This window comes from Mobula hypostoma, chromosome 4, assembly GCF_963921235.1.
Source record: "Mobula hypostoma chromosome 4, sMobHyp1.1, whole genome shotgun sequence".
Lineage (NCBI taxonomy): Eukaryota > Metazoa > Chordata > Chondrichthyes > Myliobatiformes > Myliobatidae > Mobula > Mobula hypostoma.
Genome location: NC_086100.1, coordinates 197,256,658 through 197,277,044, shown reverse-complemented (window position 1 = coordinate 197,277,044; position 20,387 = coordinate 197,256,658). Strand labels below are relative to the sequence as shown.

Here is a 20,387-nt window from a genome sequence, read left to right as displayed (position 1 = left end):
TCTCTGTGTCGCTTCCAGGAGGCATGGCTCTGTGTTCAAGAGAAACACTCTAAAGAGTTCTAATTTAGTTTACAAAAAAGCACAATATTGACCTTGATTGGGTGCCAGCTGCAGTGAGTGGTTGGGCTTATCCGGACTGCACAGAACATGTTATGAGGTGGTTTGGAAATGGGACCTTGCTTCCACTGGTGGGGTGAGGGAAAAGGGATTGATGTGTTCACTAGGCTGCAGAGCTGACAAAATGTTCCTGTCTCTGAACATCTGCGGAAAGCACATTTTTCCGACTGTCGATACTATAAGACCATAAGACATGGGAGCAGAATTAGGCCACTTGGCTCGTCGACTCTGCCATTCCATCATGGCTAATTTACTATCCCTTTCTATCTGACTCACCTGCCTTCTCTCTGTAACCTTTGTTGCCTTTACTAATCAAGAACCCATCATCGTTCGCTTTAAATGTACTCAGCGGCTTGGCCTCGACAGCCGCCTGTGGCAATGAATTCCACAGATTCACCAGCTTCTGGCTAAAGAAATTCCTCCTCATCTCTGTTTTAAAGAGATGTCCTTCTATTCTGAGGCTGTGCTTCTGGTCCTAGCCTCTCCCATTATAGGAAACATCTTCTCCACATCCACTAATCTAGGCCTTTCAACATTCAATGTACTCCAATGAGATCTACTTCTTCTAAACTCCAGCAAGTACAGGCCTAGAGCCATCAAACTCTCCTTGTACATTAACCGTTTCATTCCTGGACTCAGTCACATGAACCTCCTTTGGACCTTCAATGCCAAAAAAGGGGCTGAAAGCTGCTTACAATACTCCAAGTGAAACCTCACCAATGCCTTATAAAGCCTCAGCATCACATTTGTGCTTTTATATTCTCATCCACTCGAAATGAGTGCTAACATTGTATTTGCCTCCCTCAACACTGACTCAACCTGCAAGTTAACATTTTGGGAATCCTGCACAAGGACTCCCAAGTCCCTTTGTACATCTGATTTTTGAATTTTCTCCATTTAGAAAATATTCTACACCTTTAGTCCTTCTACCAAGGTGCATGGCCATACACTTCTCCACACTATATTCCATCTGCCACTTCTTTGTCCATTCTCCCAATCTGTCCAAATCCTTCTTCAGCCTCCCTGCATCCTGTCCCTCCACTAAACTTTGTATCATCTGTAGACTTAGCCCCGGAGGCATCAATTCAGTGGACACCAGGAGATACTGGCTTTTGCAATGGACAGAGTGAAGGTGCTCAACAAAATGGTTCCCCAGTCTGCGTCGGGCTTGTGAGTGCCTTCACTGAGCTGCAAGAGCTGGCTTGGATGCCACCTCCCTGACCTGTCAACTGTTCTCTGCTTCACAGGGAGGCATTACAGATGACAAGAATGAGGAGAAGACCCTTAACCTGGGCGTGAACACCCCGACTGTCTCCTGCATCTTCGACAGTGAGTCCTGTCATTCTTGTTCTGTCTCTGTCACTGCGTGGGTATGTCTGTCTGTGTGAATGTGTGTGTCTATGTATGGGACAGGGGGACAGGAGATAAGATGGTAGAAGTGGGTATGTCTGTGTGTGTGTGTCTATGTATGGGACAGGGGGACAGGAGATAAGATGGTAGAAGTGGGTATGTCTGTGTGTGTGTGTCTATGTATGGGGCAGGGGGACAGGAGATAAAATGGTAGAACTGGGTATGTCTGTGTGAGTGTGTCTATGTATGCGACAGGGGGACAGGAGATAAAATGGTAGAACTGGGTATGTCTGTGTGAGTGTGTCTATGTATGGGGCAGGGGGTCGAGAGATAAAGTGGTAGAACTGGGTATGTCTGTGTCTGTGTGTCTATGTATGGGACAGGGGGACGAGAGATAAAATGGTAGAGATGGATGTCTGTGTGAGTGTGTCTATGTATGGGGCAGGGGGACGAGAGATAAGATGGTAAAGTTGGGTGTGTCTGTGTGAGTGTGTCTATGTATGGGGCAGGGGGACGAGAGATAAGATGGTAAAGTTGGGTATGTCTGTGTCTGTGTGTCTATGGGGCAGGGGGACAGGAGATAAGATGGTAGAAGTCATAGTCATACTTTATTGATCCCGGGGGAAACTGGTTTTCGTTACAGTTGCACCATAAATAATAAATAGTAATAAAACCATAAATAGTTAAATAGTAATATGTAAATTATGCCAGTAAATTATGAAATAAGTCCAGGACCGCCTATTGGCTCAGGATGTCTGACCCTCCAAGGGAGGAGTTGTAAAGTTTGATGGCCACAGGCAGGAATGACTTCCTATGACGCTCTGTGTTGCATCTCGGTGGAATGAGTCTCTGGCTGAATGTACTCCTGTGCCCAACCAGTACATTATGTAGTGGATGGGAGACATTGTCCAAGATGGCATGCAACTTAGACAGCATCCTCTTTTCAGACACCACCGTGAGAGAGTCCAGTTCCATCCCCACAACATCACTGGCCTTACGAATGAGTTTGTTGATTCTGTTGGTATCTGCTACCCTCAGCCTGCTGCCCCAGCACACAACAGCAAACATGATAGCACTGGCCACCACAGACTCGTAGAACATCCTCAGCATCATCCGGCAGATGTTAAAGGACCTCAGTCTCCTCATGAAATAGAGACGGCTCTGACCCTTCTTGTAGACAGCCTCAGTGTTCTTTGACCAGTCCAGTTTATTGTCAATTCGTATCCCCAGGTATTTGTAATCCTCCACCATGTCCACACTGACCCCCTGGATGGAAACAGGGGTCACCGGTACCTTAGCTCTCCTCAGGTCCACCACCAGCTCCTTAGTCTTTTTCACATTAAGCTGCAGATAATTCTGCTCACACCATGTGACAAAGTTTCCTACCGTAGCCCTGTACTCAGCCTCATCTCCCTTGCTGATGCATCCAACTATGTGGTAAGTGGGTATGTCTGTGTGATGTGTATTTGTATGGGGCAGGGGGACGAGAGATAAAATGCCAGAAGTGGGGTGTGCTGAACTCGTGTTTCGAGTGTGTGACTGCCTTGCGTGTTTGAGTAGTTTTATGTACATATGTTTGTGTGCGTATGTGTGTGTGTGGTTGTGTGTGTATATGCTTCTCCGAGGATCATCACCTTGTTGTGGTGAAGATTCTCGTGAGTTCCTGAGCTCCCAAGAACAATGCCACCTGGCACTCAGCTCCTGGCAGGGTCACCCACAGAGGTAAGGTCAAGGGGAGGGTTGCAGACAAAGATTCTGGAACTGAGACCTTAGTGGGCGAGCTGGTGGAAGATGCTGACACATCCCAACGGCAGTGAAGGTGGAGGAAGGCTGTGCAGTGAAGGGTCCTCAGCTGTTTTACATTCCATGACACTGAACCCTGACCCCGATCTGTCAATGACCGGGGTGGTGGCTGCCCGTGCATCAGCCTCCCCACCTTAAAGTCACGCACAGGTGTCCTCCTTGGGGGATTCCGCCCGAACATCCCAGATTAAGTCTAGTGGCGATCAGCAAGTGGCAAAGAGGGGAGGATTGTGAGGTCTGAAAACTCCTCAGAATATGTGGATCCCAGATGAGTCTCTCCAGCTACCTGAGGACCCACCAATAGACAACCCTTTAAAGTCATCATACTGACTCGAGAGATCACACTACTACTTCTAGTACTGTGTGCACAAGGTGTGTGTTTCCGACAAGTGAATGTGAATGTGTGTTCGAATGTCCACGTGAATCAGTGTCCGATATGTGTGTGAATGAGTGAGCCATGGAATCCAAAGCAGGGAAAACAGGCCCTTCAACCCATCTGGTCCATGCTAGCTAAGATGCCCATCCAATCCAGTCCCATTTGCCCCTGTTGGCATCATATCTCTCTAAAACTTTCCTGTCTGTCTGAGTATGTGAGTGTGTTGTATTGGGATTTATGTATTATGTACCAAGAAAAGTGAAAGCTTGTCTTGCACGCTGTTCGTACAGATTAGATCATTACACAGTGCTCTGAGAGAGAACATGGTAAACAATAGCAATGCAGAGTAAAGTGTAACAGCTACAGAGAGAGTGCAGTGAAGATAAACAGTAAGTTGTAAGATCGTACTGAGGTAGACTGTGAGGCCAAGAGTCCATCTTATCGTACAAGAGTCAGATCTGATAACAGTGGGGTAGAAGCTCTCCTTGAGTCCCGTGGTATGTGTTTTTAGGCTTTTGTATCATCTGTCCAACAAAGAGGGGAGAAGAAAACTTCGAGGGTGGGTGGAAATCTTTGATTGGGTGGGAAATGTAAGTGTGTGTATGTGTGTCATTCTGTGTGTGAATGTGTCTGTGTGTTGGCGTGAGTGTGTATGAAGTGCCTATAAAAAGTATTCACCCCCCCTTGTAAGTTTTCATGTTTTGTTATTTTACAAATTGAATCACAGTGGATTTAATTTGGAATTTTTGACACTGATCAACAGAAAAAGACTGTTTTGTGTCAAAGTGAAAACAAATTTCTACAAATTGGTCTACATTTATTACAATTATTAAACACAAAATAATTGATTGCATAATGACTCACCCCCTTCAAGCCAGTATTTAGTAGATGCACCTTTGGCAGCAATTGCAGCCTTGAGTCTGTGTGGATAGGTCTCTATCAGCTTTGCACATCTGGACCCTGCAATTTTTCCCTATTCTTCTTTACAGAATTGCTCAAGCTCTGTCAGATTACTTGGGGATCGTGAGTGAACAGCCCTTTTCAAGTCCAGCCACAAATTCTCAATTGGATTGAGGTCTGGACTCTGACTTGGACATTCCAAGACATTAACTTTGTTGTTTTTAAGATATTCCTGTGTAGCTTTGGCTTCATGCTTGGGGTCATTGTCTTGGTGGAAAACAATTCTCCCATGTTGCAGTTCTCTTGCAGAATGCATTAGGTTTTCCTCCAAAATTTCCCTGTACTTTGCTGCATTCATTTTCCCCTCTACCTTCACAAGCCTTCCAGGACCTGCTGCAGTGAAACATCCCCACAGCATGATGCAGCCACCACCATACTTCATGGCAGGGATGGTGTGTTTTTGATGATGTGCAGTCTTTGGCTTATGCCAAACATAGCTTTTAGTCTGTTGGCCAAAGAGCTCAATTTTGGCTTCATCAGATCACAGAACTTTCTTCCAGCTGACTTCAGAGTCTCCCCTATGCCTTCTAGCAAACTCTAGCTGAGATTTCATGTGAGTTTTTTTCTATAGTGGCCTTCTTTTTGCCATTCTCCCATAAAGCTGTGACTGGTGAAGCACCCGGGCAACAGTTGTTGTATGCGCAGTCTCTCCCATCTCAGCCACTGAAGCTTGTAACTCCTCCAGTGTTGTCACAGGTCTCTTGGTGGCCTCCCTCACTAGTCTGCTTCTTGCATGGTCACTCAGTTTTTGAGGATGGCCTGCTCGAGGCAGATTTACAGCTGTGCCACATTCTTTCCATTTCTTGATGTTTGACCTAACTGTACTCCAAGGGATATTCAGTGACCTGGAAATTTTCTTATATCTCTCTCTTGACTTGTGCTTTTCAATAATCTTTTTGTGGAGTTGCTTGGAGTGTTCTCTTGTCTTCATGGTGTAGTTTTTGCCAAGATACTGATTCACCAGTGATTGGACCTTCCAGATACAGGTGTGTTTTTACTACAATCAATTGAAACACCTTGACTGCACACAGGTCTCCAAAAACAGATCTCCATTTAACTAATTATGTGACTTTTAAAACCAATTGGCCGCACCAATGTTGATTTGGTGTGTCATATTAAAGGGGGTGAATGCTTATGCTATCAATTATTTTGTGTTTCATATAGGGAATTAATTTAGATCAGTTTATAGAGATCTGTTTTCACTTTGACACAGAAGAGTCTATTTCAGTTGATTAGTGTCAAAAAAGGCAAATGAAATCCACTGTGATTCAATGTTATAAAACAATAAAACATGAAACTTCTGGGGGAAGGGACGGTAATAATTTTTAGAGGCTGTGTGTGTGTGTGTGCACATGTGTGTGTGTGTGTGTGTGTGCACATGTGTGTGTGTGTGTGTGTGTGTGTGTGTGTGTGTGTGTGTGTGTGCGTGTGCACTTGTTTAGTGAACTCCCAATCATGTCAGCGCAGAGGTGCCAAGCTTCCAGTGCTGTTCCCCTGGTACCCAGCACTGGGGTCTTTCAGTGTGTGTCTGCAGTGTCGTGCCTGTCCTTACCCATCTCCATGGACACCAGAGACTGATCGGCTCTGCATCCCTGGTGACAGTGATCGGATTCAGCTGCAGGTCTGTTCTGGAATATAAAGTCATTCAGTAGTGAGTCAGAGGAGGCGGGTGGGGCAGAGAGGGACTGACCGGTGTCTGCGTTAGCATCCTCCCACCCTCTCCTGTCTGGTAATCCATCTCCTTCCTCCCCATGGAATTCCCAATGCCGGATACAACATATAATGTTACAGCGCGGGACAAGCTCCTTCTGCCCTCAATATCTGTACTAAACATGAAACTGGATCAAAGGAAATCTCTTCTGTCTTCGCAATGTCCATAACCCTCCATTCCCTGTATATTCACGTCCCCCTCTAACAGCCTCCAAAATGCATAGGTTCCATTATGACAGGGAAATGAGAGGTGACTTGTGAGAGATGTACAAGATAAGGAGCATAGATTGAGTGGACAGCCAGAGACTTTTCCCCCGGGCGGAAATGGCTAATATGAGGGAGCATTATTTTAAGGTATTTGGAAGAAAGTATAAGTGGGGGGGGGGAAGGGATGTCGGAGGTAAATGTTGTTTACACAGAGGGAGGTGGATGCATGCCAGGGGTGGTGGTAGAGGCTGGTACATTACAAACATTTAAGAGACTTTCAGATAGGCACATTGGATGAAAGAGAAGTAGCAGACTGTAGGAAGGAAGGGTTAAATTCATTTTAGAGTAGGTTAAAAGGTTGGAATGACTTTGTGGGCTGAAGGGCCTGTGTTGTGCTGTTCTCTGTTCTAACGTACGAGTTAAGAAAGTCAGTCCACAGGCACATGGGTGGTGTAGTGGTTAGCATGACACTATTACGGTGACACTATTACAGTGCGGGTTTAATTCCTGCCGCTGTCTCAAAGGGGTTTGTCCATGTTCCCCATGACTTGCTGTGTCTGCTCCGGTTTCCGGCTGGAGAGGCCTGTTACCTGTATCTCTACACAAACACAGGACATGGAGCAGTGCCTGTTGGTCTCCTGAACAATGGTCCTTGTTTCAATTGAATTCAAAGTTCAAAGTAAATTTATTATCAAAGTACATATACATCTCCATCTACAACCCTGAGATTCATTTCTTTGTGGATGTACTCAATAAATCTATAGAATAATAACCATAATAGAATCAATGAAAGACCGCCCAACTGAGACGTTCAACCAGCGTGTAGAAGACAAGAAACTGTACAAAAAGATGAAATAATAATAAAATACTGTAAATAAATAAGCAATAGATATTGAGACCATGGGATGATGCATCCTTGAAAGTGAGTCCATTGGTTGTGGGAACATTTTAGTGATGAGGCAAGTGACATTATCCCCCACTGGTTCAAGAGCTTCTGACTGAGGGGTAGTGATTGTTCTTGAACCTGGTGGTGTGAGCTTTGAGGCTTCCGATGGCAGCGATGAGAAGAGAGCATGACCTTGGTGGTAGGTTGGTAGGTGGTGATGGATGCTGCTTTCATGTAGATGTGCTCAATGGTAGGGAGGTCTTTACCCGCAATGGACTGGGCCGTACCCACGACTTTTTGTAGGATTTTCCATTGAAGGGCATTACACCTATGACTGTGTGACAAAGCACAGCTCCAAAGCCTATACAAGTGTGCTGATGACACCACTGTTGTGGGCTGTATCAAAGGGGATGATGAATCAGTATACAGGGGGGAGATTAAAGTTTAGCTTAGTGGTGTCATAACACCGACCTCTCACTGATTGTAGACTGTAGGAAAGGGAAATCAAAGATTCACATGCCAGTTATCATTGTAGGATCAGGGGTGGAGAGGGTCAGTAACTTTAAATTCCTGGGTGTTACTATCTCAGAAGACCTGTCCTGGACCCATCATATAAATCTAACTGCGAAGAAAGCATGGCAGCATCTCTACTTCCTCAGGAATCTGCACAGATTCAGCATGTCATGAAAAACCTTGGCAAACTTCTATAGATGTCTGGCTACATCACAGCCTGGTATGGGAACACAAATGGCTTTGCGCGGAAAATCCCACAAAAGGTAGTGGATTCGGCCCAGTACATCACGGGTAAAACCCTCCCAACAATTGAGCACATCTACATGAGATGTTGCCGGAGAAAAGCAGCATCCATCATAAAGGATCGTCACCACCCAGGCCACTGCGGCCATCAGGTAGAATGTACAGGAGCCTCAGGACTCACACCACCAGGTTCAAGAACAGTTACTACCTCTCAGCCATCCGGCTCTTGAACAAAAGGGTGCAGCTACACCTATTTAAAGATACTTTCACCTTGTTATTTCATGCTTGTTACTTATTGCTATTTATTTATATCTGCATTTGCACAGTTTGTTGTTCATTGATCCTGTTCTATAGATTTGCTAAGTATGCCTGCAGGAAAAAGATTCTCAGGGTTGTGTGTGGTGACACGAATGTACTCTGATAATAAATTTTACTTTGACTTTGGTGTTTCCATGTCAGACTGTGATGGAGCGAGTCAATAATCTCTACTCTCTCCCCGCCCCTCGGTCCCCTGCTGAGTTCCTCCAGCAAATTGTTTGTTGCTCCAGATTGTAGCATCTGCGGTCTCCTGTGTGACACCATCTCCTGTTCTGTTTTCAGGTGGGACGAGATATCATCTGCGATGTTACATGTACCAGGCCAGGGACCTGATTGCTATGGACAAGGACAGTTTCTCCGGTAGGTTTTATTGTTCAGTACATCTTCCACATCAGAGTCTGACCCCTCCCGTGAGCCCACCACTGCCAAAGGATAATGTCGTCGCTATTCACTTGCGGCTGTCATGTGTGTGAGGTACACTCTGATCTCTGATTTCAAATCTGTGCCGCCATGTGGCTTTACCCACTCATGGGGAAGGCTTTGGGAGTAAATCCCAAGGAAAATCCGGAGCTGGAGTCCCTAAGCAATCCTACATGGAGTTCAAAGGTGACTGGCAGCTCCACTGGTGCCAGACTGTATCGGCTTCTGCTGTTCCTTTGGGCTTATCAGCTGTGTGGAGAGGGGGAGCCTGCTGCATGGGCAACAGCTTGCTCTCCATCTCGTACTGGCCTGGCTTGGGGACTGGAACGCATTTAACGTAGACAGCTGGGACGCAATACCCATGGGCCACGCTGACCAATGGAGGGCCTCCCGTGAGGTCCGGTGAAAAGCTGTTGTTTGAAGGTCTTCTGGATGCGAAGTACATTAGCACTCTCCCCTCAGCTCAGAGAGTACCCCAAGGTCATAGACCAGAATGCAGAGTAAAGTGTTACAGATATAGTGGAGGAGCAGTGCAGGCAGACAATAAGGTGTAAGGACTGCGATGAGTTAGGCTGAGAGGGCAAGAGTCCACCTTTCGGTATAGGAGAGGTCTGATTCATATCTTACTACAGCAGCACATATGACACCCTCGAGCCTGGTGGTACGTGCTTTCAGTCTTTTCTATCCAGTGGGAGAGGGGTTGGGGGGGATTATTTGATTCTGCCGGCTGCTTTACTGAGGCAGTAAGAGATGTAGACAGAGATGTGCCTGTTTTCCATAATGGACTGGGCTGTATTCACAACTTTCTCGTGGTCAGGGGTAGAGCAATTGCCGTACCAAACCACAACGCTGTCTTTGGCAAAATAGTTGCCAGTGTTTCAGTGTTCCAGATTCTACACAGCTCTGGGGATAAAGTGGGGCAGTGGGATTAGTGTGGGGATAGAGTGGGTAGTGGGATTAGTGTGGGGATAGAGTGGGGCAGTGGGATTAGTGTGGGGATAGAGTGGGCAGTGGGATTAGTGTGGGGATAGAGTGGGCAGTGTGGGATTAGCGTGGGGATAGAGTGGGGCAGTGGGATTAGTGTGGGGATAGAGTGGGCAGTGGGATTGGTGTGGGGATAGAGTGGGCAGTGTGGGATTAGTGTGGGGATAGAGTGGGGCAGTGGGATTAGTGTGGAGATAGAGTGGGCAGTGTGGGATTAGTGTGGGGATAGAGTGGGGCAATGGGATTAGTGTGGGGATAGAGTGGGGCAGTGGGATTAGTGTGGGGATAGAGTGGGGCAGTGGGATTAGTGTGGGGATAGAGTGGGCAGTGGGATTAGTGTGGGGATAGAGTGGGCAGTGTGGGATTAGCGTGGGGATAGAGTGGGGCAGTGGGATTAGTGTGGGGATAGAGTGGGCAGTGGGATTGGTGTGGGGATAGAGTGGGCAGTGTGGGATTAGTGTGGGGATAGAGTGGGGCAGTGGGATTAGTGTGGAGATAGAGTGGGGCAGTGGGATTAGTGTGGGGATAGAGTGGGCAGTGTGGGATTGGTGTGGGGATAGAGTGGGTAGTGGGATTAGTATGGGGATAGAGTGGGGCAGTGGGATTAGTGTGGGGATAGAGTGGGGCAGTGGGATTAGTGTGGGGAAGAGTGGGGCAGTGGGATTAGTGTGGGGATAGAGTGGGCAGTGTGGGATTAGTGTGGGGATAGAGTGGGCAGTGGGATTAGTGTGGGGATAGAGTGGGCAGTGTGGGATTAGTGTGGGGATAGAGTGGGGCAGTGGGATTAGTGTGGGGAAGAGTGGGGCAGTGGGATTAGTGTGGGGATAGAGTGGGCAGTGTGGGATTAGTGTGGGGATAGAGTGGGCAGTGGGATTAGTGTGGGGATAGAGTGGGGCAGTGGGATTAGTGTGGGGAAGAGTGGGGCAGTGGGATTAGTGTGGGGATAGAGTGGGCAGTGTGGGATTAGTGTGGGGATAGAGTGGGCAGTGGGATTAGTGTGGGGATAGAGTGGGCAGTGTGGGATTAGTGTGGGAATAGAGTGGGGCAGTGGGATTAGTGTGGGGATAGAGTGGGGCAGTGGGATTAGTGTGGGGATAGAGTGGGCAGTAGGATTGGTGTGGGGATAGAGTGGGCAGTGTGGGATTGGTGTTGGGATAGAGTGGGCAGTGGGATTTGTGTGGGGATAGAGTGAGCAGTGTGGGATTAGTGTGGGATAGAGTGGGCAGTGTGGGACTAATACAGGAGCGTAGGATAGAGTGGGACAGTGAGATTAGTTTGGGGACCGACACAGGACTGTGGGAGAGAGCGGGACAGTGAGATTAGTTTGGGGACCGACACAGGACTGTGGGAGAGAGCGGGACAGTGAGATTAGTTTGGGGACTGACAGGACTGTGGGAGAGAGCGGGACAGTGAGATTAGTTTGGGGACCGACACAGGACTGTGGGAGAGAGGGGGGCAGTGAGATTAGTTTGGAGACTGTGGGTCAGTGCAGGGCAGCGGGCCCAATTCGTGGAGTGATGTTGCTGTGCGAAGTCCTGATGGGATACATGGTTCCTTCAACTATAACGGAATTCTCTGAGGGCCATTGTCGTGATGGGCAGAACGATCAAAATGTGGCTGAGCTCAGATATTGCACAGACACCAAAGGCTGAGGTCAGAGCCAAGGTGTTAGGGATCGTCCTAGCCTGATCTACATTACTGTGCAAAGGTCTTAGGCACTGAAATACAGCTAGAGTGACTGAGACTTCTGCATTGTACTGTATTAGTCGACGTGGAATGAAGAGTGAGTTTGTAAATTTGGTGGGAACAAAGCATGTTGGGAATGGTGAGGGTGGATTGTCGCGGGAGGGTTGAGGGATGGGGGGCAGAGAAGGGGTGCCAGGGGTGGGGTGGTGATACTGGTGCGGACACACCCAGCCCTGAGACACCAGGAAAGGTCATTTGATTCCAAACAGTTACAGAATGTCTCTCTGGTGCTTCCTGCTCCCTCCCCTCACCCTTCCCCTTTTCCCAACCATGATTCCCCTCTCCCTGCCCCCTTCCCACTCTCAGTCCACATAAAGACCCATATCAGAATCAGGTTTATCATCACTCACGTACAGTATGAAATTTGTTGTTTTTTTGTGACAGCAGTACAGTACAATACATAAAATTATTACTGTACTGTGCAAACGTCTTAGTCACCTTAGCTGTATATACAGAATAGCCGCGTGGCCAAGTGGTTAAGGCGTCGGTCTAGTGATCTGAAGGTCACTAGTTTGAGGCTCAGCTGAAACAATATGTTGTGTCCTTGAGCAAGGCACTTAATCACACAGTGCTCTGCGACGACACCAGTGCCAAGCTGTGTCGGCCTTAGTGCCCTTCCGTTGGACAACATCGGTGGCGTGGAGAGGGGAGACTTGCAGAATGGGCAACTGCCAGTCTTCGATACAACCTTGCCCAGGCCTGCGCCCTGGAAACCTTCCAAGGCGCAAATCCATGGTCTCACAAGACTAATGGATGCCTATATATACTGTATATTTATTTGTGCCTAGGACTTTTGTACAGTACTGTATGGCAGAACCAAAGGGAACAGGTCCGGCTCAAAAATGGAGATGGCTTCAGGCTGCAGAATGAGACACACACCTACAGGCCGTCTGGGGAAGAAAGGTCCAGTAATGAAAGGATTTCTGAGTATCTGCCTGCAGCCACTGATGAGATGTCAGCCTCATTCACAACACACTGGAGGAACTCAGCAGGTCGGGCAGCATCTGTGGAATCGATCAGTCAACATTTTGGGCCGGAACCCTTCGTCAGGACTGAAGAGGGAAGGGGCAGAGGCCCTATAAAGAAGGTGGGGGGAGTGTTGCTTTGAACCCAGCATCTGCTGAGTATTTTGTGTTTGAGATGTCAGCCTCAGCTTGCCTCTTGCTGCTCTGTTGCCACTGCAGTGTGCGACATGATTTATTGGAGTGCAGAATCAGGGCTGATCATATGAAGATGCATTAAAACATGAAGCATAGATGGGGGAGTGCACACTGCCCTTTTCCCAGGTATGGGAAACTCAGAGATACAGTGCAGAACAGGCTCTTCCCATTCAATGAGCTGCACCAGCAATTTAATGCTAATCTCAACAAAGGGCCATTTAACACACCCAATTCACTTTCTAACTGGTACATCTTCGGAATGTGGGGGTAAACCGGAGCGCCTGGGGGAAACACACGCACACACACACACACACACACACACAGAGTCACTGACACAGACACAGTCACTGACACAGACACAGACGTTCACACACACACACACACACACACACAGACACACACACAGTCACTGACACAGACACAGACGTTCACACACACACACACACACACACACACACACACAGACACACACACAGTCACTGACACAGACACAGACGTTCACACACACACACACACACACACACAGACACACACACACACACACACACACACAGAGTCACTGACACAGACACAGACGTTCACACACACACACACAGACACACACACACACACACACACACAGACACACACACAGACACAGACGTTCACACACACACACACAGACACACACACACAGAGACACACACACACAGAGTCACTGACACAGACACAGACGTTCACACACACACACACAGACACACACACACACACACACACACACACAGTCACACTGACACAGACACAGACGTACACACACACACACACACACACACACACACAGTCACTGACACAGACACAGACGTTCACACACACACACACACACAGACACACACACACACACACAGAGTCACTGACACAGACACAGACGTTCACACACACAGACACACACACACACACACACACACACACACACACAGAGTCACTGACACAGACACAGACGTTCACACACACACACACAGACACACACACACACACACACACACACACACACACACACAGAGTCACTGACACAGACACAGACGTTCACACACACACACACAGACACACACACACACACACACACACACACACACACATAAACAGACACTCTCACAGAGACACACACACGCTGACATAGACACGCACAGACACTCACACAAACACACAGACAGACACACACAGACACTGACACAGACACTCACACAAACACACACACACACACACTGACACAGACACTCACACAGACACACACACACACTCTCTCTCACACACACTCACACAGACACACACACACACACTCACACAGACACACACACACAGACACAGACACACACTCTCTCTCACACACACTCACACAGACACACACACACACTCACACAGACACACACACACAGACACAGACACACACACACTGACACAGACACTCACACAGACACACACACACACACTGACACAGACACTCACACACACACACACACAGACACAGACACACACACACACTGACACAGACACTCACACAGACACACACACACAGACACACACACACACTCACACAGACACACACACACAGACACAGACACACACACACTGACACAGACACTCACACAGACACACACACACACACTGACACAGACACACACACACACACACACACAGACACAGACACACACACACACACTGACACAGACACTCACACAGACACACACACACACACTCTCTCTCACACACACTCACACAGACACACACACACAGACACAGACACACACACACTGACACAGACACTCACACAGACACACACACACACACACTCTCTCTCACACACACACACAGTCACTGACACAGACACAGACGTTCACACACACACACACACACACACAGTCACTGACACAGACACAGATGTTCACACACACACACACACACACACACACACAGACACACAGTTACACACACACAGATACACACACATAAACAGACACTCTCACAGAGACACACACAGACACTCACACAAACACACACACACACACACATACACACACTGACACAGACACTCACACAGACACACACACACACACTCTCACACACACACACACACAGTCACTGACACAGACACAGACGTTCACACACACACACACACACACAGTCACTGACACAGACACAGATGTTCACACACACACACACACACACACAGAGACACACAGTTACACACACACAGATACACACACATAAACAGACACTCTCACAGAGACACACACAGACACTCACACAAACACACACACACACATACACACACTGACACAGACACTCACACAGACACACACACACACACACTCTCTCTCACACACACTCACACACACACACTGACACAGACACTCACACACACACAGACACACACACACACACACACAGACACAGACACTCACACACACTGACACAGACACTCACACACACACAGACACACACACACACACACACAGACACAGACACTCACACACACTGACACAGACACTCACACACACACACACACACACACACTCTCTCTCACACACACTCACACAGACACACACACACACACAACGTACAAACTTTCTTACAGAGGACGTCAGAGTCGAACTCCGAACTCCACTGCTCTGAGCTGTAACAGCATCACGTTAATTGCTACGCAGCCGTGGCGCCCCGTCAGGAACTAGAGGACATGGGTTTAAGGTGAGTGGGGAGAGATTTAAAAGGAAATTGAAGGGCAACTTTTTCACCAAGAGTGTGGTCCATTTATGGATTATTGCCCTATAGTCATATTCAAAATAAATTTATTATCGAACTACGTATATGTCAGCATTTACAACCCTGAGATTCATTTTCTCATGAGAATCCAAGAAACAGAAGAGAATCAATGAAAGACCGCACCCAATGGGACGGACAAGCAACCAATGTGCAAAAGACAACAAACTGCAAATACAAAAGAAAAAGAAATAATAATAAAAATAAATAAATAAATATTGAGAACATGAGAGATAAAGTGTCCATTAAAGTGAGTCCATTGGCTGTGGGAATATTTCGATGATGGGGCAAGTGAAGTTGAATGAAATTATCCCCACTGGTTCAAGAGCCTGATGGTTGAGGGGTAATAATTGTTCCCGAACCTGGTGGTATGGGTCCTGAGGCTCCTGTACCACCTTCCTGATGGCAGCAGTGAGAAGACAGCATGGCTTGGGTGGTGGGAGACCCTGATGATGGATGTGGGGTCAATTCCAATGTTTTAAGAAATATTTGAATGGGTACATTTATGGAGTTGAGTTTGCGGACAGTTCAGCCATGATCTTATTGAATGGAGGGGCAGGCTCGATGGGCCGGATGGCCTACTCCAGCTCCTATTTCTTATGTTCTTATGTTCTTCTGTTGAGATGGGTATGGAGGGCTGTGCTCCAGGTTTAGGTCGATGTATCTAGTATTAGAGCCACGCATCTGTTCTCTATCTGCATTGCACTCTGTGTTGTGTGTTTATTATGGTAAGTAGTCACGTGAGTGGGGGCGTGGTAGCAAAAGGAATTAGTTACATATTCTTATTTCTGGAGCAGTTTGTAGCTTGGAACTAGTGGAAGTCATACCTTTTGCTGACTGCTGAGATAACGCTGAATAGTGTTTAACTTCCACTTAGGTACACTTACATTCATCACTTTAAGATTGTATGTTCACTAATTGCGAATAAAGGATTCGACATTTGGAGCAGTCATTGGGCTGGAAGCACGCTGGGCAAGTCGAACAACACTGTGGTGGTCACAGGCTAGCGGCATTGTTTTGTTTTGATTTTAGTTTTGTTTTGCCGCTACAATTCCTTAGATTGACAATTTGGCATGGACTAGGTGGGTTGAATTGCCTGTTTCTGTGCTGCAGTGCTCTATGGCTCTGGAGGCCATGGGTTTAGTGTGAGGGGAATCTGAGAGGGGGATTCTTCACTCAGAGGTTGAGTGTGGAACGAGTGTGGATTTGGTGGATGTGGGTTTGTATGCAATATTTAAGAGAAGAAGTGCTTGGATAGGAGGGTATGGAGGGCTATGGTCCAGGTGCAGTTTCTGTTCAGGTCAGTACAAACTAGAAGGGCCAAGTGGCCTGTTTCTTTGCTGTAGTGTTCTATGACTATAAAGGAAAAGAGTGAAAAATGACAGGAGTTGGTTGCGCATGAGAAGCTGTAACGATCAGGTCAGACGTGGAGGGCCGGAGTGGTGTAATGCAGACTCTAATTCAGACGGTCGTTGGTTATAAGGGATGGTGTATAAAGTATGTGTGGGCCACACACAGAGGAAGGAGCGAGAGAGAGGGGGAGCAGTCACAACATCAAGACCACCGAGGGTACACTGAGACCCATTGTAACATTGTGGGGGGAAAAGGATGAGATGAGGGACAGAGGATGGTACAGGTAAAGTTGAGGTGGGAGACGGAATGAAGGACAATTTTTCACCATCCTGGCTTTGATCTGACGCTGCTTGTAAAGGTCACCAGGGGAAGGCTGTGGAAAGTAAGATTTGCACTTTCATAAAAAATGAGATCTGTTTTCCCACCGCAGTTTGTACCCGGTGGCAATGATTGAGAGCTGAGTGTACAAGCTGTAACAGTCCTGTCCAAGTCGCAGCAGGCAAGGGTTTAGAGCGATGTACGTATTCTAGTTTATTGTGAAAAGTTATCCAACTGGGACCTGTTGGAAATTCTTACAGCACCAACTTAATGACCTCAGATTGAGGAAAGGAATTTTATTCTTGCCGCAAATCCTTCCTTGGTTGCAAGAAAAATAAAACAGTCACTGGGTTTTTTTGCGCTTTTCTCAGACAAGTGACGTGCTCTCCACTGGTAGCCAATACTCTCTTTATTTTGTGCTATTTCATTCAAGGTTTTCCTGTTAAAACATAGAACCAGAACATTACAGCTCAGTACAGGCCCTTTGGCCCACAATGTTGTGCCGACCTTTTAACCTTCTCTAAGATCAGCACAGACTGTGCTTAGCACATAAACTTAAAACTATAACAGATGCAGAGTCATAAGGGAAGACACTTTTAAACACCCACTCAAAATCTGTTTACTTACATCTTTTTACCTTTCATTTTCAAATTTACACTTTATCCCATTGTAAAGCACTTACACAGAAACAGAAAACCTACAGAACAATACAGGGCCTTTGGCCCACAAATTTGTGCCGAACATGTCCCTACCTTAGAAATTACTAGGCTTACCTATAGCCCTCTATTTTTCTAAGCTCCATGTACCTATCCAAAAGTCTCTTAAAAGACCCAATCCTAGGTGGAGGGGCCGGTAGTGCTGAAGAAACAGGGAGTCTGCAGAGAGACTTGGATAGATTGGGAGAATGGGCAAAGAAGTGGCAAATGAAACACAATGTTGAAAAGTGTATGGTTATGCACTTAGGTAGAAGAAATAAACGGGCAGACTATTATTTAAATGGGGAGAGAATTCAAAGTTCTGAGATGCAATGGGATTTCGGAGTCCTCGTGCAGGATACCCTTAAGGTTAACCTCCAGGTTGACAATAGACAATAGGTGCAGGAGTAGGCCATTCAGCCCTTCGAGCCAGTGCTGCCATTCACTGTGATCATGGCTGATCATCCACAATCAGTACCCTTTTCCTGCCTTCTCCCCATATCCCTTGACTCCGCTATCTTTAAGAGCTCTATCTAACTCTTTCTTGAAAGAATCCACATGTATGGGGTCTTTCTTTTTTGTTAAATTTAAAATGGCTTCTTTGTTATGTTATACTGGGGAATGCTGAGACAGTCTCTAACTAGACAGTTGCTTGGGTTATTAGAGATAGCAGGGTGCTATTAACCAATGGGTGGTCATGTATCGTTTTGTTTTCGGATACAATGCTGTCTCATATGACTGGGAACGGGGTTTTGGTGGGGAGTCGGAGGAGAGACGGGGAGGACGGCGGACGTGCGGAAAGGCTCCGGTCGATCACTTCGGGTGGTCCCAGGATTCGGGTGGTCGTCCGGAATCGATTGAGCTCCAACGGTTGCGTGTGAAGAACTTGGACTTTGATAAGTGTTGGCACCTTTTTTTTCATTACTTCCCTTTCTGTATCGAATTTTTATTAATGTCGTAGAATTAGTAATATCTATAAAGTGTACTTGTTAAAATTTACTGGGTGTGCTGGCTGATGATTGATGTTTGGGCTTGATTCAGGCAGCAACCGACCCTGTGGGGAGTGTTGAGGCAGGTGCTGGGTGGGATTTCCCCTAGACTTATACGAGCCAATATAACTGAACGTTACACAAAGAATTGGCCTCCACTGCCTTCTGAGACAGAGCATTCCACAGAACCACAAACCTCTGTGTGAAAAAGTTTTTCCTCAACTCCGTTCTAAATTGTCTACCCCTTATTCTTAAACTGTGGCCTCTGGTTCTGGACTCCCCCAACATCGGGAACATGTTTCCCACCTCTAGCATGTTCAATCCCTTAGTAATCTTATATGTTTCAATCAAATCCCCTCTCATCCTTCTAAATTCCAGTGTATACAAGCCCAGTCGCTCCAATCTTTCAACATATGACAGTCCCGCCATCCCGGGAATTAACCTGGTGAACCTATGCTGCATTCCCTCAGTAGCTAGAATGTCCTTTCTCAAATCTGGAGACCAAAACTGTACACAATACTCCAGGTGTGGTCTCACCAGAACCCTGTACAACTGCAGAAGGACCTCTTTGCTCCTATACTCAATTCCCCTTGTTATGAAGGCCAACATGTCATTAGCTTTCTTCACTGCCTAAGGTACCTGCATGCTTACTTTCAGTGACTGATGAACAAGGACACCTAGATCTCATTGTACTTCCCCTTTTCCTAACTTGACACCATTCAGATAGTAATCTGCCTTCCTGTTCTTGCCACCAGAGTGGATAACCTCACATTTATCCACATTAGTTGAGTTGGTGGTGAAGAGGGCAAATGCAATGTTGGCATTCATTTCTATAGGAATAGAGTATAGGAGCAGGGATGTGATGTTGAGGCCCTATAAGGCACTGGTAAGACCTCAACTGGAGTACTGTGGGCAGTTTTGGGCTTCTTATTTAAGAAAGGATGTTGGAGAGGGTTCAGAGAAGATTCACTGGAATGATTCTGGGAATGAGAGGGTAAGCATATGAGGAACGTTTGACCACTCTTGGACTGTACTCTTTGGAGTTTAGAAGAATGAGGGGGGACCTCATAGAAACATTTCAAATGTTGAAAGGCATGGATAGAGTGGATGTGGCAAAGTTGTTTCCCATGGTGGGGGAGTCTAGTACGAGAGGGCATGACTTAAGGATTGAAGGGCGCCCACCCAGAACAGAGATGCGAAGAGAGTTTTTTTAGCCAGAGGGTGGTGAATCTATGGAATTTGTTGCCACAGGTGGCAATAGAGGCCAAGTCATTGGGTGCATTTAAGGCAGAGATTGATAAGTATCTGAGTAGCCGGGGCATCAAAGGTTATGGTGAGAAGGCGGGGGAGCGGGACTAAATGGGAGAATGGATCAACTCATGATAAAATGGTGGAGCAGACTCGATGGGCCGAATGGCCGACGTCTGCTCCTTTGTTTTATGGTCT

The 20,387-nt window shown here is 46.9% G+C and overlaps 1 protein-coding gene across 7 annotated transcripts in view; it reads left to right on the top strand.

Moving 5' to 3' along the window:
* The window catches only part of dysf (dysferlin, limb girdle muscular dystrophy 2B (autosomal recessive)), a 394,877-nt gene that overhangs the window by 199,615 nt on the left and 174,875 nt on the right, over nt 1–20,387 (top strand). For all 7 annotated transcript variants that reach the window (XM_063047166.1, XM_063047171.1, XM_063047168.1 and 4 more), the window contains 2 exons: nt 1,365–1,446; nt 8,766–8,843. In XM_063047166.1, the coding sequence (XP_062903236.1) occupies nt 1,365–1,446; nt 8,766–8,843 (160 nt within the window). The remainder of the gene's footprint in view (nt 1–1,364; nt 1,447–8,765; nt 8,844–20,387) is intronic.